A 15,124-nucleotide genomic window follows, 5' to 3' on the forward strand; every position below is an offset into this window, starting at 1 on the left:
TTAAACACCCTGACATGCACTTATATTGTTTGTGCTGTATTGTTGCCATATGACCTAAATATTTGTCATTGAATCGCCACTTTTCCCATAGCTCCAGATTACTTGCAAGACACTTTGGGTTCAGAGCGATCCATCATTGTCACCCATTTTGGGGAAAAGTTTTTGGATGTTCTCCAAAAGTTTGGCTTCATTGACCCCATAGAGTCATTCAGTCCCTTTGTCTTCATCAGCTATAGGAGGATGGCTCTTATTTCCTGCCCATGTCTCACATACCAAAAAGTGGCACACTCATACTGACAAGATATCACAGTCAGAGGTTGCACACATTAGCATGCGGTTTACACACTTATCCAGAAGAGACCCATGAGGGAGAATTAGAAGCATCTGGAGATTTAACACTCCCATGTGTGGAGGCCTCTCTGCGCCACAATCTCACACCCTCCACCCTCATCACAATGTAGCCGTAGGGGCGGTATGCAAAGCTGAAGAAAGTACCTTAGAACACATGTTGCAATATCCTTTATCTGTTGCAGAGAACTATAAAACAAGCAACTTATTCAGGAATTAGCAAAAACAAAAATATATTGATGCCATCTCTGAACCAAACTATAAAGAGACGTTCGCCACGGCTGTTTACTTGAGTGAAAAACACTTTATTCATCCGCCCCGTGATTCAGATCCCTTCCAAAATGAAATGGTTTCTTCTTTGGCCCATGTTGCATCTTTCCATTAAGTCATGAATATTGTTTATTTGGTGACCCAGCTGACAAAAACAAAACCAAACAACGTCCTTGGTGAAGATGAAGAATGAATTGTCTCGTGTGCAATTCTGTGCATGTCCCTTTGCCTGTGAGCGTGCACTTGATTTATGTATTTTCTGCCTCTATAAGGCGTTTGTTGAGCTCTCGTAAAAACGTATTCTGGCAGCTATTGTCTCACAATGTGCACCTGTGTTCAATATGTGCAGGAAAACTCAAGGCCTCAGTTGCGGTGATGGAATACTGCGGAGCTTTTAGCATAATGGATGTGTGGGAAAGGACTTCTGTGGCACGTTTTGTGCTGACTGTAACAAGGCTGAAGTTGTACAAGTGTGGTTAAGAATTCATTGTGATAGCATTGTTCTTAAAATGGCCTCCGTGTGGATGTCTACATTTACATCTACACAAAACAGTGTCTGGTCCTGAAACAAAACGAAGACTATTTCATTATCCGAGTCTTTCCCGGGCCATTGTGTCTGACTAGACGTGCCTGAAGCCATGTAAATATACAGACAATATAATGTCAACACTTTGTGGAGAAGTACTTTGAAGTTAAGGCCCTCACAATTACTCTACCAAGGTGGTTTAGATTAGCTTGAATGTCAGTTAGCATTTGTCTGCTGGTAAAGGCTTTTGGAAGTAGACTTTAAAGCAACAAAACAAAGGTCTGAATACTAAATTATAGACTAAATCATCTTTTACGAAAAGAGCGCGTGGATGAATTTCCTTTCACATAAACACTATATCAGTGTATACCTGTTTCTAGTGTTTAAACGCTCACCGTCTATCTAGTAGCTCCAACAGATTAGCTACATTTGGGACTCATTTCCTATTTTTAAGATATGAAATGTAGCGATTCAGACTCACCTCTCACTGAGTTTGTGCCAGACCTGTACGCACATTGCGGTAGCTCCGGCCATAAATGTGTTGGACAGATTTCCACAGGATCAAAAGGCGTAGGGGAGGAGATGGCGTGTGGAAATAACTTCAGCACTGGACGTCAAGGCTTAGGAGCCTGAAGACCAGCACGCCATCTGTCCTCGCTTAGTAAAAACAACGTTTATTTGGAATTTAGATTTGAGTGTAGCTGCTTACGTGCACATACGCTTCTTCTGGACATGCAAACAGTATGTTATTCCATATTTTAGAACTTATTTCTTATCTTCATTTTGAGTGTCCTTGAGGATTTTTGTCACTGTGCCATTTTCCATTGTGAAGGTGACTTTATTTGATGAGGGCTCAAATGTCAAATTAATAGGAAATCCATTAAAGCTATGGAAGGAGGAAAGGAATTTATTTAAGAAGTGTTTATGTTTGCAGAAATTCTCGAAAGAAAGAGGCTGGGATTTTTTCATTGGGATTTATTCTTTCAATATCTCGTTTTTAAGTCAACACTTCTTTTCCACAACAATATAGGGTTTCAGTACTTCTTCCTATGTGTTTCTTGGTAGGGGTTTTAGGATAAATTAAAGTCTTTAGTGACGAGTCACAGGTTCAGAAAACCGAACATTTCTGCTGCAGAAAATTATTTATTTTTTCACTTTTTTTGACTTTGGAGTTTCTTTATAGTTTTACATATAGAGTTCTTGTCAAAACAATTATAATATTTGGGTGAAATGGCCGCCATGCAAATACACATACAGTACCTTCATTTTGATAAGTCATAATCCAATACGGTTGGGAACCTCTGTCTTAAAGCAGACTCAGTGTTGTGCTGCCTTTAATAACACGTTAGCTATGCAATTAAACTAATGAATAATACAACTATGATAAAGCGGAAAAATGGTGCCTAGCATCAGCCCAACTTTTGGCCATTTAGCAAATATCCATTCTGGGTGATGTTGATATAGTTGGTGAATACTTGGCAGCTTCAGGTTTTATGGTTTATACTGACCGTTTTTAGCTGAGTGCATACCCCAGACCCCTAAATGTTTCTCCCTAGCTTCGTTCCCAGTACCCCTGCAGTTGAGAAAGCTGTGGTTTCTGAGATATGTGTGTGTGTGTCTGTGTGTGTGGGAGGGTCTTTGAGCATGGGAGAAAGAGTCTAGATGGAAACAAACTTCAGAAAGTGTTTCAAGACGTCATTTCAAAAGCCGGCTGTCTGATAATGATGATGAGTTGGTGAGGGCGTTGATCGATACTAAACAGATGACGGGGTGTTCGCAAGGTTACTCCGCCACATAGTGATGGATTGCACAGGTACCGTGGTGGTACCTGGAGAAAGAGCGATAAAGCAGGAGCGTAGAGAAGTGTTTCCAGTGTCCGTGCACTCTGAAAACCTCCTGTGATATGGATATCATAAAGTCAGACTGATGTCCTATTGTGTACTTGACCAGCATCAACCACTTTGATAAATACTGACAGTTAAATTAGCCTGTTTACATAATCTCCGTTTGTATATGGGTGTGTTTGTGTGGATTGTTGTGATTTGTGGTTTGAGATCAGTTTTGCTTACACTACAGTCGGGTTTAGCATGCTCGTTTCCCAGCGTGAGTCAAAGGGAAGTGTCTGTTGGGTTGAAAGAATGGCTTTCAGAGTGATGGATGTTGTGTTGCTTATGCGGTGGAGTGGGCCAACAGGATGGAATTTAATGCTTCGAGTATGTCTGGAGCGCTGGGTTTTCAGCTTTCGGCATCCACTGATGGTGTCGCTACGCTGTAATTTATATGGGCTGAGTGGAGTTTTTGTTTGAAGACGGGATTGGAGTCTGTAAACTTTTACAAGCTGGCTGTAGCCCGATGGATTGCTCTGTCAGTTGGTTAGCATGCAGAGAGATATACTGAGCTTTATAGTGCGTTGTCGTTTTTCTAAGTATTTTATCGTGTGTGTTTATACTGTTTGTTTTTGTGGGCGTTTTGTCCTTGCGTGTCCACATGATTTCAATATTCTCTACCTTTCCACTCAATGGAAAACATGACATGGCATTTTTTTCAGAAATAATGATGGTGTTTTAAACACAAAGCGGTGAGCCGGAAAGGATACGACTTTCATACAAACTAATTATTCTGTCAACCTTTGTTTGTTTGTTCTCCAAATCGAATAGATATACTGAGCTTTATGGTGTTATTCAGGTATATCATTACCATTTCCAAGTATCTTATTGTGTGTGTTTGTACTGTTGGTGTTTTTGTGGGCGTACTATACAGTTAAGTCCTTGCGTGTCCACATGATATCAATAACCCCTACCATTCAGCTCACTGAAAAACATGACATGACATTCTTTCAGAAATAATGAGGGTGCTCTAAACACAAGCTGTGAGCCGGAAAGGATAAGACATACAAACTAATTATTCTTATTCTTTATAAGGATCCCCATTAATCCCCAACAACTCATAATTTCATGCAATTCAATATGAAGTTAAAACAAGAAATATCCTATTTTACCCATCATCAAACTCAAATATTGTACATACCCACAAACAGTTAAACTATACTTTTTAATACAGAGATGATTTTTTAGCCAACTTTTGAAATACTTAGGAATGTTCCTGAATGATATGGACTGGCAAGGAATTCAAACTGACCATGTCTCTGTATACGACTGTTTACGACGGTTTGATTTGGTTTTGGCTATCAATTCTGTCAACCTCTGTTTACAGTCCAAATCCAAGGGAAGAGGACGAAGCGGATATGATAATTGGAGGGGGATGTGTATTTATCACTAACAAAAGAAAGGGCACACAAAGTATAGCGTGAGAGGAAGTTTTGCTACTCCCTATTAGATTGAGCATGGAGGGGAGCATGGGAGCGACCTTGATTCGGTCATGACAGTGGCTTCAGTTCGGAGGCGGAGACGGAGAAAGAGATTTTGTAATCAGTAAACAGGCTCTGGAGTGCCCTTTAGGAAGTAAACAATTAGACATGAGGCGCGGCGCCATTACTGCGCATGGCCTTGAGAGTCAGGATAGAGGCAATGAAGACAGATGGCAAATTGGTGGAAAGGGACGAGGAAGCTGTTTGCATACGATTAATAGAGAATGTAGAATAAATGAGCACAGGCTTCACACTGGGATGCACGTCCTTTGTTGTAGAAATGGCATTTTTTCATAACTGTGGAAGGTTTCCTGCTAAGTTATCAATTTGATTGGATAGTATACAGCGCTTTTGAATTTAACTGTTATTTTAAAGCATAATAAACTATATCTCAGACTACTGGTTTGTATGTATGTATATACAAACCAGTATTGTTTTTTAATTTTGAATGTTATTCGATTTTGAAGACATATCTTTTCCATCTTATTCACCCTATCAAAGGTCTGATGATCATAACTTCAGCCTGTAATACAACGCTTTTGGAACCACTTGCTAAAAAAGAATGAAACGTATTCTCCGTCCATGTCAGAGCTCCGAACATATCTCTCATTTCAAACTGTTGACATGTAAAAATATTGACCAATTATCAACAGTTATACAAACTATTGTAACACATGTTCCCACAATTTGTCTCCCTCAACTTCTCTACCATCTGTCATCGCTCGGGCCAATAAGCCCATATTCCTCCGCTAAAGTAACGTCTTAAAATACCTCCGATAAAGTCAGAAGAATGTAAACCGAGCGTGTGGATCTCCTCGTGCTGTGGCTCTCCGGGAAACCGTGTGTTTACTGAAACTAATGTTCTAATTGACAGTTTCACGGCAGCAGTGCATTGAGGTATTCATCCTTATTTGATATGCATATAATGTTGACATTAACAAAGCTGTACGGCAGGTTTGGGAACGTAAACAGCGTATGGTGTTTCATGGGAGTGTGATTCGGTGTATGCACGAGGCCTTTTGAAGCGTCAACCTTAATTTGGGTTCTCTGCGGACAGAAAGGTGTGTGTTGGGCCTTAAGGGGTGCAGCTGTGGGAGCCTCACATCTGGATCTCCTTTTTCGACACTGGCTGGGAGGAAACATGTCTCAATAAATCAGGATTTATCCAGCGAACACGAGTTTGAGTATTGTAGTTGTCCGTCCTGCTGCTGCTGCTGCTGCATCCCATCTGTGAAACACATCTGCAAATTAAATGATTCCAAGCTGACGCCATTTATAAACAAAGGAAGGCTCAGGGTGTTTCATGTAAAGCAGGCAGCAGTATAATTAAGAAAATCCATATTATCCATGTATGAAGAAACTCTGTACAATACTTCTTTCAAATATCCTGGCAATTTAATCCGAAAGAAAGTTGCCTTTAATTGCTTTTAAAGGTCCCCTGTTATACTGTTTTTCATCAATATACAATAGGTGTCAGATATATCCAGAGCCTGTCTCTGATTGGCTGAAACACCAAGCAGATCATTGTAGCATCCCATAATCCCCTCTGTTTCAGCCCTGTTTCCAAAGTGCTGATTCTCTGTCTTTTACTTTAGATGAAAATAAGGAGCCACTCCCCACGCCCCTCTGAGAGATATTTGGTTAAAAAGAACACAATGGTGCTCTAGGAGGAGATTCAGGTGGTAAGGTGGGGGGGGGGTGTGTGTTACCTTGCAGTGTGAGAAAAAGTTTTTAGAGAGTACTTGTCCATGGACAAGTGAGTTTGGCAATTTACTTGTCCGAATACATTTTTCACTTGTCAAGAATGGACACAAATTGGGGCCACTGGAATCTTCTTCTTCGCCGTTGTATTTTACATTTTCCCACGGTTTTTACGACACCGCTAACGTAAGTGAGCGGTAAGATTTTACTGCATCACACATAGGGTTGGGTATCGTTTGGATTTTAACGATTCCGGTTCTGCTTTTCGATTCCAGTCATTTTCGGTTCTCGATTCCGGTTCTTTGAGAGGGTAAAAATAAGTCCCATGACAAACTGGGAGAAAAATATATTTATGAAAACATTAAGTGAAATCTGTATTCCTATTTACAAATCACTTCATACTGTTTAATTTCTTACGGTTATTGAATACAATTATATAAAAATAATCTCTGCATTGTTTAGTTAGTTCTAAGTGGTGCAGTTTGAGAATGTACAATTGGCCCAGTCTCCTCTGATGTTACACTGCAACCTGCCTGTGAGACAGAGTCCAACCACACAGCCTGTGTGTCCAACACATGTCCTGCAATACACATGCTGCAACCTTCCTGTGAGACAGAGTCCAACCACACATGTCCAAAAAATAGGCCTAATAATAATAATAATACATTATATTTATAGCCTATAGGCCTAGCGCTTTTCTACAACTCAAAGACGCTTGCACGCTTACACATGTCCTGCAATACACATGGTGCAGCTGCCCAGCTGCTCACGGTTTGTAAAAGTAAATAAATAGTATTTTCATTTCAATAATGTACTTTCTATACCCTGCTTCATAAACAATACTGACATCCCTGTGCTCCTCCGAGTCTGGGGGTCCGGGGATGTGAGGACAGCGCGAGGACACAGGGAGGCTGCTTCACTTCATAAAGGAAATGGCGGTCAATATTAACAACACAGGAGCTAAAACGCTTAATAACCTTCATTACGTGTTAGAGAAAGAACATAAGAAAGTTTGACAAAGATGAGGCTGTTAAACGGGCAGTGAATCCGCTGTGTGTAGAAAGAGAGAGAGACACTGAGCTGCACCGTGCAGCGAACAGCTGATATGGAGCATAGAGAGAGAGAGCTGCGGGGCTCGGCCTCTCCTCCTGTCCTCACAACTCTTATCAATCCCGGGACCGGACAATCGTTATTTGTTCCTACTCGGAACCGAGTTTTGCTTCCCAACTCTGCCACTGTGCTACACTTCCCGCCCCTCCCAGCCCCGCCCCCGTCTCACTGTACAGAAAGCGGCGAGATGGATTTCCTTAGGAATCGAAAAGCAAAACCGAAACTAACATTTCTAAACGAACAATGGCGGACACTGACAATTTGCGAATGAGTCCTGCCTTTTGTAAACTGAATTTATCAATAATTTGTCAATAAATCAGGGCGAAAAACGTCACTTGTCCACCGGAAAAGTCAATTTAAATATCTACTTGTCCGATATTGTAAACGTCCCGGACGGTGGGACGTGTACTTTTTTGCACACACTACCTTGGTTGGTGATTGGCTAATGGTTACACAAGCCAAAAATACATTATGACATCACAAAGTGGCTAATATCTGATCAGCTCATTTTTTATAAATGGATCAGGAGAAAAAGAGAGGGGGTCTTTTGTTCCTAACACTTTCAGAATCTCTTTACACAGAGGGGGGGGGGACACATGTTTATGTTTAAGAGACATGCATTTTGCATAATAGGTGACTTTTAAATCTTGCAAAAGTACGTTAGATTTGCGCTGAGAACTTACTTCTAGAGACCCTTAAAGAAAATGTTATTTTGAAGTGTGGTGGTTCTTTATGAAAGTATAGTAAAGAGAAGTACTATACACATCCTTGATATATCCTGGCAATTTATTCCCAAAGTAAATTGCCTCACGTTCAATTGCTTTTTAAATCTTGAGAACGTAGGTTGGATTTGTGAACTTTCTCCTAGTGACCCTAAAAGTAAGGTTATTTGGAAGAGTGGTGGTTCTTTGTGTATGAAAGCTGGTTTGGTAATGCACACATATGTACATAAGATAAACACAATGATGTAGCAAATTCAAACCAAATAGAAACCAGAGGCAGCAGAGGGGCTTGCCATTTCTATATATATATGTGTTTATTATAGTCGTCTGAAATGTAGATCTCATGCATCTAAGAGGAATTCCTATTCCTCCTACTACAGGCTCACTTTCTGAATCAACTCCTCTTCTGCTTTTCCCTCGCAGGTGATTTGAAGATAGATAGATACTTTATTTATCCCAAGTTGGGAAATAGTTTTGTCCCAGCAGCATTTTGACAGTTAATCTACAAGAATTACAGAAGTACTTAAAAACACTTTCCCCACATATTAATCCCCTCCAGGGTCCTTAACCTCCTGATGGATGTGTATTATATTACATTACATCTAATTTGTTAGACGCTTTTATCCAAAGCGACTTACATACATTCGGTACTGTGGACAATCCCCACAGGAGCAATTTGGGGTGAAGTGTTTTGCCCAGGGACACAACGACATGCTGACTGCTGTGGGACTCGAACTTGCTATCCCCTGATTTGAAGTCCAGCACACTACCCACTTAGCCCCAGCCTAAATGACACTAACCTTCACCTTAGCAACACGCAAGTACACAGACACACATGGAATCCCCCCCCTATTATTAATATTATTATATTTATTTATTTATGTCCTTATCTTTCATATGTCTATTATTATTATTATTATTATTATTTTATTTTTAGGATATTTATAACTTTTTTATTAATCTCGTTTTGTACCATTAAAATAAAGCAAAAAATAAAACGTACATTAAAATAAAAGTACAATAAAGATAAACATACAAAAATGAAAATGTAAAAAACAATATATACATACAGTATTCTCAGTAAAAAAAGAAATATCAAATATACAGAATAAGTTGGAATTCTCTATAATATACTAATCTACTGAAATCCTCCTGAATTCTACAGGGTCCAAATATTTACCGCTGACAGTCTGGTGTTCAGAGAGCTCAGCAGACATTGGTAATCTGTTTCTTCTGTGTGGCAAGGAAAGGCTCACCAATATCGTGACCGCAATGTGTGTATGTGTGTGTTTGTGTGTGTGTCTGTGTGTATAAAGGAAACTCTGTATGACTCTGAAACCCACATACCATCGCACAGACACTCAAACACATGGACACACATTGCCAGAATAGGATCCATGCAACACATAACCCAGAGTTAAGACTGTCTCTGACACACATGCCTCACATTACTCCTGGCGTCTTCCCTGCTCCTCAGTGAGCTGTATGAGTGTGGGTTCCCCAGCTTTACTTTTCACATATATTTGCATGAGAGATGCTCCCCATGAGATCCAAGGTAAATATTGTACATTTCCTCCACTACATTTATTTAATAGCTTTAGTTACTTTACAGATTTGGATGAATGATGTGAAATATAATCAAGTCTTAAATCAGACTTTAGTTCCACTTGGAGTAAATTTACAAGCTACCCTGCATCACTCCAGTGGTGTAAGAAGTATCCAGATGCTTTACTTTAGTAACGTATCTAATACATTATTGTCAAAATACTTCACCGCAATTAAACGTCCTGCATTTGAAATCTTACTTAGTAAAAGTACAAAAGAGTTATCAACAAAATGTACTGAAAGTTTAAAAAGTAAAAGTACTCATTGTGTAGATATATGGCCTTTTAGTGTGTGTATATTTATACAGTATTTGTGACATTTCTACATACAGTAATATTGTTGCATCAAGTAGCATTTTACTGTTGGACACAAACAAAGTTCTGATTTACTTTTTGTTAAATATTTAAATAATGTGACTCTTTTGTGACAAGCTTTTTGAATAAATGTAGTGAAATAAAATTCAATTATTTCCCTTTTAATTGTAGTGGAGTAGAAGTATAAAGTAGCATTAATTGGAAATACTCTCAAGTTAAGTACAAGTACCTCGAATGTACTTGCATAAATGTACTTAGTTACTTCCCACCTCTGCAGTATACAAAGTCATTCAAACTAGCTGCACCTTTACCAGCTTTGATAACACTTTAATGATCAATCATTATAAAACATATCATATATATTATTCTGAAATGGACCAACCTGCACAATGACTCGTTTACTTTTGGTACTTTAACTATATTTTGATGATAATACTTTTGTACTTTTACTTGAGTAACATTTTGATTATAGGACTTTTAATTGTAACAGAGTATTCCCACACTCTGGTACTTCTACTTTTACTCATGTACACAATCGGAGTACTCCTCCCACCTCTGAGAGTCAGCATTAAACATTCAAAGGACAGGATGAACTGTGATTCTCCTTTTATCCAGCAGATGGACTCGGTGCATAAAATGGCCATTTTGGCGTCGAGCAGGCAGGCTTTCTTTTACAGACTCTCCTTGTTAGAAATGTAAACCTTAAACTCAGACTATGTGCTGAAGGCTGTGATGATGGTCTGCGTGAAAATCAAGTCTGTGAAATACGTCAGTAAAAACAAGAGGCGGCTTTACCAGAAACACTGTGTTCCTCTAAAGAATGTCGCCACTCTTTGTTCCATTCCTATTCTCAGTATTTATGGGTAATGCTGTGTAGTAAATGAAAATGTGGTTATGAATAAGTAATTATGTTGTTTCTCAATCGCAAGGAACAAATAGAAACAGATGCAGGGGGGGGGGAAGTTCACATGGCCACTAAAACAATCACCATGGAGACCGCGATTAAAGTGTGTGTGTGTCCTTTGTGTGGTAGAGGCACATGCGTGTGTAGGCTCACGTGTGATGTTTCACAAAAGCTGACCCGACGTCTATTATAGCAGCGTCTGTATGTACTCTCTCTCTCTCGGTGTGTACGGACGGACATGCCTCCATTTGGCGAGCTCCATCAGCCATGTCGGTCTCCGGCCAACTGGTGTGTGTATGATGGTGTGTGTGAGGAGAGGAACACTGAGGAGAGGAGCAGGGAGGTGTGAGTGATCATCACACCAGCAGAGGCACGGGATCTGATGCCACAGACGTCTTTTATGAATAGAATCAGGCTTACAGCAGCCCTTTTTAATGAATTACTTCATCTTGATTTCAGATTTGAGCAATATTTTAGTAGTGATGGTGCAGTAACATGGCTTTAAGTGTTTCCCACCAGAGGCAAAACCCAACATCTGGCTTTTGTCTTCAGTTGAAATTGGCATTAATTCTCAGGGTGAATGACTCTGTAACGTGACACCAGGGTGAACACGCACAATTTTAGCTCCTTTTTGGGTGCGATTCTACATTGCGCAGAAGTCATTATTTAATAAATAACATTTGTATGGATTTTGACAGTTATTACAATTTTATTAACGTAAAAACGAACAATCAATATGCTCTACTCAAAGCCACCAGACCCAGTTGAACAAAACAGTACATTTACTTTATCATTGTTGAACCCCCTTTTGAAACTCAAAACAAGTCAAATTCACCAACTCTGGTATAAAACGATAGATTAAATTAGTTTGGGGTGTAAAAACAACAAGAATGAATAGCATTGATTGTGCTTTCTCCTGTTAAATATGCTGCCCAGCACGTTTGTGCCATCAAAGGCTCTTGAGGCTAATCTTGGAAACGTAACATTAGGGACAACACGCACATTTTTATCAACATTTTCGGAGCGATGCTAGAATGCGAATCAAAGTCAATATAATAAATCAAAATGTTATGCATTTTGAGAGTTATTACAATTTGTTAACTTAACATAGAAACTTCAAATTAATAGGCTCTTATCATAGCAAGAAGACTCAGTTGAACAAAACTGTAATTTAACATTATTGTTGTTAAACCCACTTTATTCAAATTTGAAAGAAATAAAATTCACCAACTCTGGTTGGCGTTAATTATGACAGATTAAATTAGTATGGGGTATTACATACTAATAGCAACCAACTAATAACCAATGGCAGTGCTTTCTCATGTTAAATATGCTGCCCAGCACGTTTGTGCCATCAAACGCTCTTGAGGCTGATCTTCTACTGACAAAGTAGCCTATTGGCCATTTGGATTGGGGTTTTCCAAATTAAAGGAACATTTATCTGCACATTTTGTAAAAAAGAAAAACCCAATAACTTATGGCTCTTGTCTTCAGTGGGAAAGGTTCAATTTGGCATTTATTCTTAGGCTAAATTACTCTGTCGATGGAAACGTAACACTAGGGTCAACACGCTCATTTTTATCAACTTTTTCGGATGCTAGAATGCGAATCAAATTATGACAGATTAAATTAGTATGGGGTATTACATACTAATAACAACCAACTCATAACCAATGGCAGTGCTTTCTCATGTTAACTTTGCTGCCCAGCACGTTTGTGCCATCAAACACTCTTACAAAATAAACTGAAAGGCTTTATCTTCTACTGGCAAAGGTAAAGTAGTCTGTTGGCCATTTTTATTGGGGTATTTCCATTTAGAGGAACATATGGGTGCTGATTATTAAAAAAACAATTATACAATACAGTCAGAGAATCCTCTCACACAAAAACAAATGCTCCTCCCAGACACTTATTGAAACACTTCCATTTTTAATTCACTTTTCACCACCGTCTTCCTCTCGGGACCTAGAGTGTCACTGCCTGCCACAGATATGTGCCAGTGCTCATTATGCAATCCTAAGCTTTGATAATTCCTCCAGTGCACCGTTTAATTAGAAACACATGGCCCTGAGATCGCAGAGGAGTACAGAGCCTCTAAAGTCTACACAGCCTGCGCCATGAGTAATTGTTTCTCCCTCGCTAGTGCCCAGCCATTTCTAACCTGCTGACAGCCAGCAAGCAGCAGGAGGAACGAGAGAAAACAAGAGTATGAAATACAAATAATCCATATTGTTACGCTTTAGAAACTCGGAATCTTGCCAAGTCTAATATGTAGTCGGAATATGTCTTTACACTTGATAACAGATATAATAACTTAAGAAGTAACAGTGCAGTGATATATAGGGTCTTGTTTTTAGACAATGCATCTTCAAGACTCTTGAAAACATCTTATTTTGAGTTGTATCTCAAATGAAACAAGTTTTTTTTATAGCTGCTTGGGTTTTTGTAAAAGATGTATCATCTTGTTTCAAGAAATACGTCTTACTTGATTTAAAAAAAAAAAAAAATCTTATTGTAAAATCATAAACTAACTAACTAACTAACTGAAAAATGTTGAGCATGTCAGGCTTATTTTGTAAAACAACATTGACTGTTCCTTGTAAGATATAGTTCAAAATAAGTTTGACCTGCTTATTAAAAGATCAAATGTATCTAAATATCCCATCTTATTTAAAAAAAATCGAACCAAGCAAATGTTCCCTTTCTATTGGCAGATTTTTAAGGAGTGAGGAGGAGGATTGCTTCCTTTTTCACTTTCGGAGTGGTTCAGAGTGAGGGGGGTCCCAGGTGAGCCGCAGAGCGATGGAGGCTGACATCCTGACAGCACACTTCATCAAAGCCTGCGGAGAGTGCTTGGATTCCTGCCCGGCTCAGAGAGAACTCGGGGAGAGCTTCTCCAGATACTGCCAGGCAGGAACTTTAACGGATATAGAGACTGTGATAGGTCGAGTAATAAGTGTGTGTGCAAGAGAAAGACAAAGTGCGCTCTCTTTTTTCACTCTGACCAATTGAGGATATCTTGTAGACATTTAATCTTTTTCCATTACATGTCACGCCTTTCACTCTTCATCTGGGATAATAGATTTGTTGCCATGGATATGATATTACTTTTTGTGAAAAGGTCCTTGAGTCACACACACGGCAATGCTCTTACAGGGCACTGCAAATAATTGATTACTTGGAAGTATTGAGTTGTGTTTTCTTCCATTTAAGGCAGGAAATAGGGCATAAATATCATATTTGATGCTAGTCTGTTTATTAAAACAATTGAATTTATAAGAAGTGGATAACTTCCACTGTATATAACATTTTTTTTGGACCGGATTAAACTGATGGTATCAGTGCTCAATTAGTGATTTTATTGACTAACTATTAGGACAATTGTTGAGTTAAAGCAAAAAGGCCAACTATTTGCAGACTTCGCCTTCTCAAATATTTATGTTTTCCCTCAGTTTGGTATTATTCTAAATTGAATATCTTTTGTTTCTGGACCATTTGCGGGACACCAATCAACTTTGAAGACTTTTCGATGAGCTGTGGAAAAATACGAGGCAGTTTTCACTTTCAAAGACGATATTAATCCGCCCAAAACATGGATGAATCAGTTGATAGTACATGTGATCATTAGTTGTAGCCCTTGATGACATTATTGAACCAAACAACTGTAACCAACCCTGTTTTTTCACCACATTTCCTTGGAGGCGTCGACGGGTTAACTCTGAGCACTACGGTTCTATTCTAGGGGAGCAGATTTCTCCAAGTCATTCATCCTTGTGTGGAACTTTGCCTCTTTGTCAGATGTCAGTCATTCCTGGCCAACGGGTGCTACCCTGCTGGGCGGTGTGTAAGGCCAACTCAAATCCCCACAGCTGTTCGCAGCAGCTTTAGACGGAAAAAAGGGAGGAGAGCGGAACTTGAGTCGATCAGCTCCTCAAAAGTCCCGGCGAACTCTCCCTCCGTCTTCCTGCTCCTCTCTGGGTCCAGAATAACCATTAAGGCCCTGCGGTTGGGATCCCAGCTCACATGACTGAAACCCTAACTACTTTGCACCTTCCACTTGTTGGTAAGTGATGTCGCTTTGTTTTGAAAAGTGGCGGGGACCCTTTTTTCAGATAAAAATAATACTGTATTCCGCGCCACCCTTTTTTTTGAACACACTAGTTTCCCTGCTATTCGTCAGCAACACCTGACAGGATTCACAGTGTCAGGCTACAGACTATTGTCATGGGAACCATTATAGGAGGCGGCGGGACAATT

At 39.5% G+C, this 15,124-nt stretch overlaps 1 protein-coding gene across 1 annotated transcript in view; it reads left to right on the forward strand.

Annotated features, from left to right (window-relative positions):
* The window catches only part of tspan11 (tetraspanin 11), a 32,368-nt gene extending 18,251 nt beyond the window's left edge, over nucleotides 1–14,117 (forward strand). The window contains exon 8 of the mRNA XM_079656360.1: nucleotides 13,582–14,117. Coding sequence (XP_079512486.1) covers nucleotides 13,582–13,596 — 15 coding nt within the window. The 3' untranslated portion in view covers nucleotides 13,597–14,117. The remainder of the gene's footprint in view (nucleotides 1–13,581) is intronic.
* Nucleotides 14,118–15,124: the final 1,007 nt, after the last annotated feature.

The sequence above is a fragment of the Notothenia rossii genome, assembly GCF_949606895.1.
Source record: "Notothenia rossii genome assembly, chromosome: 10".
NCBI lineage: Eukaryota > Metazoa > Chordata > Actinopteri > Perciformes > Nototheniidae > Notothenia > Notothenia rossii.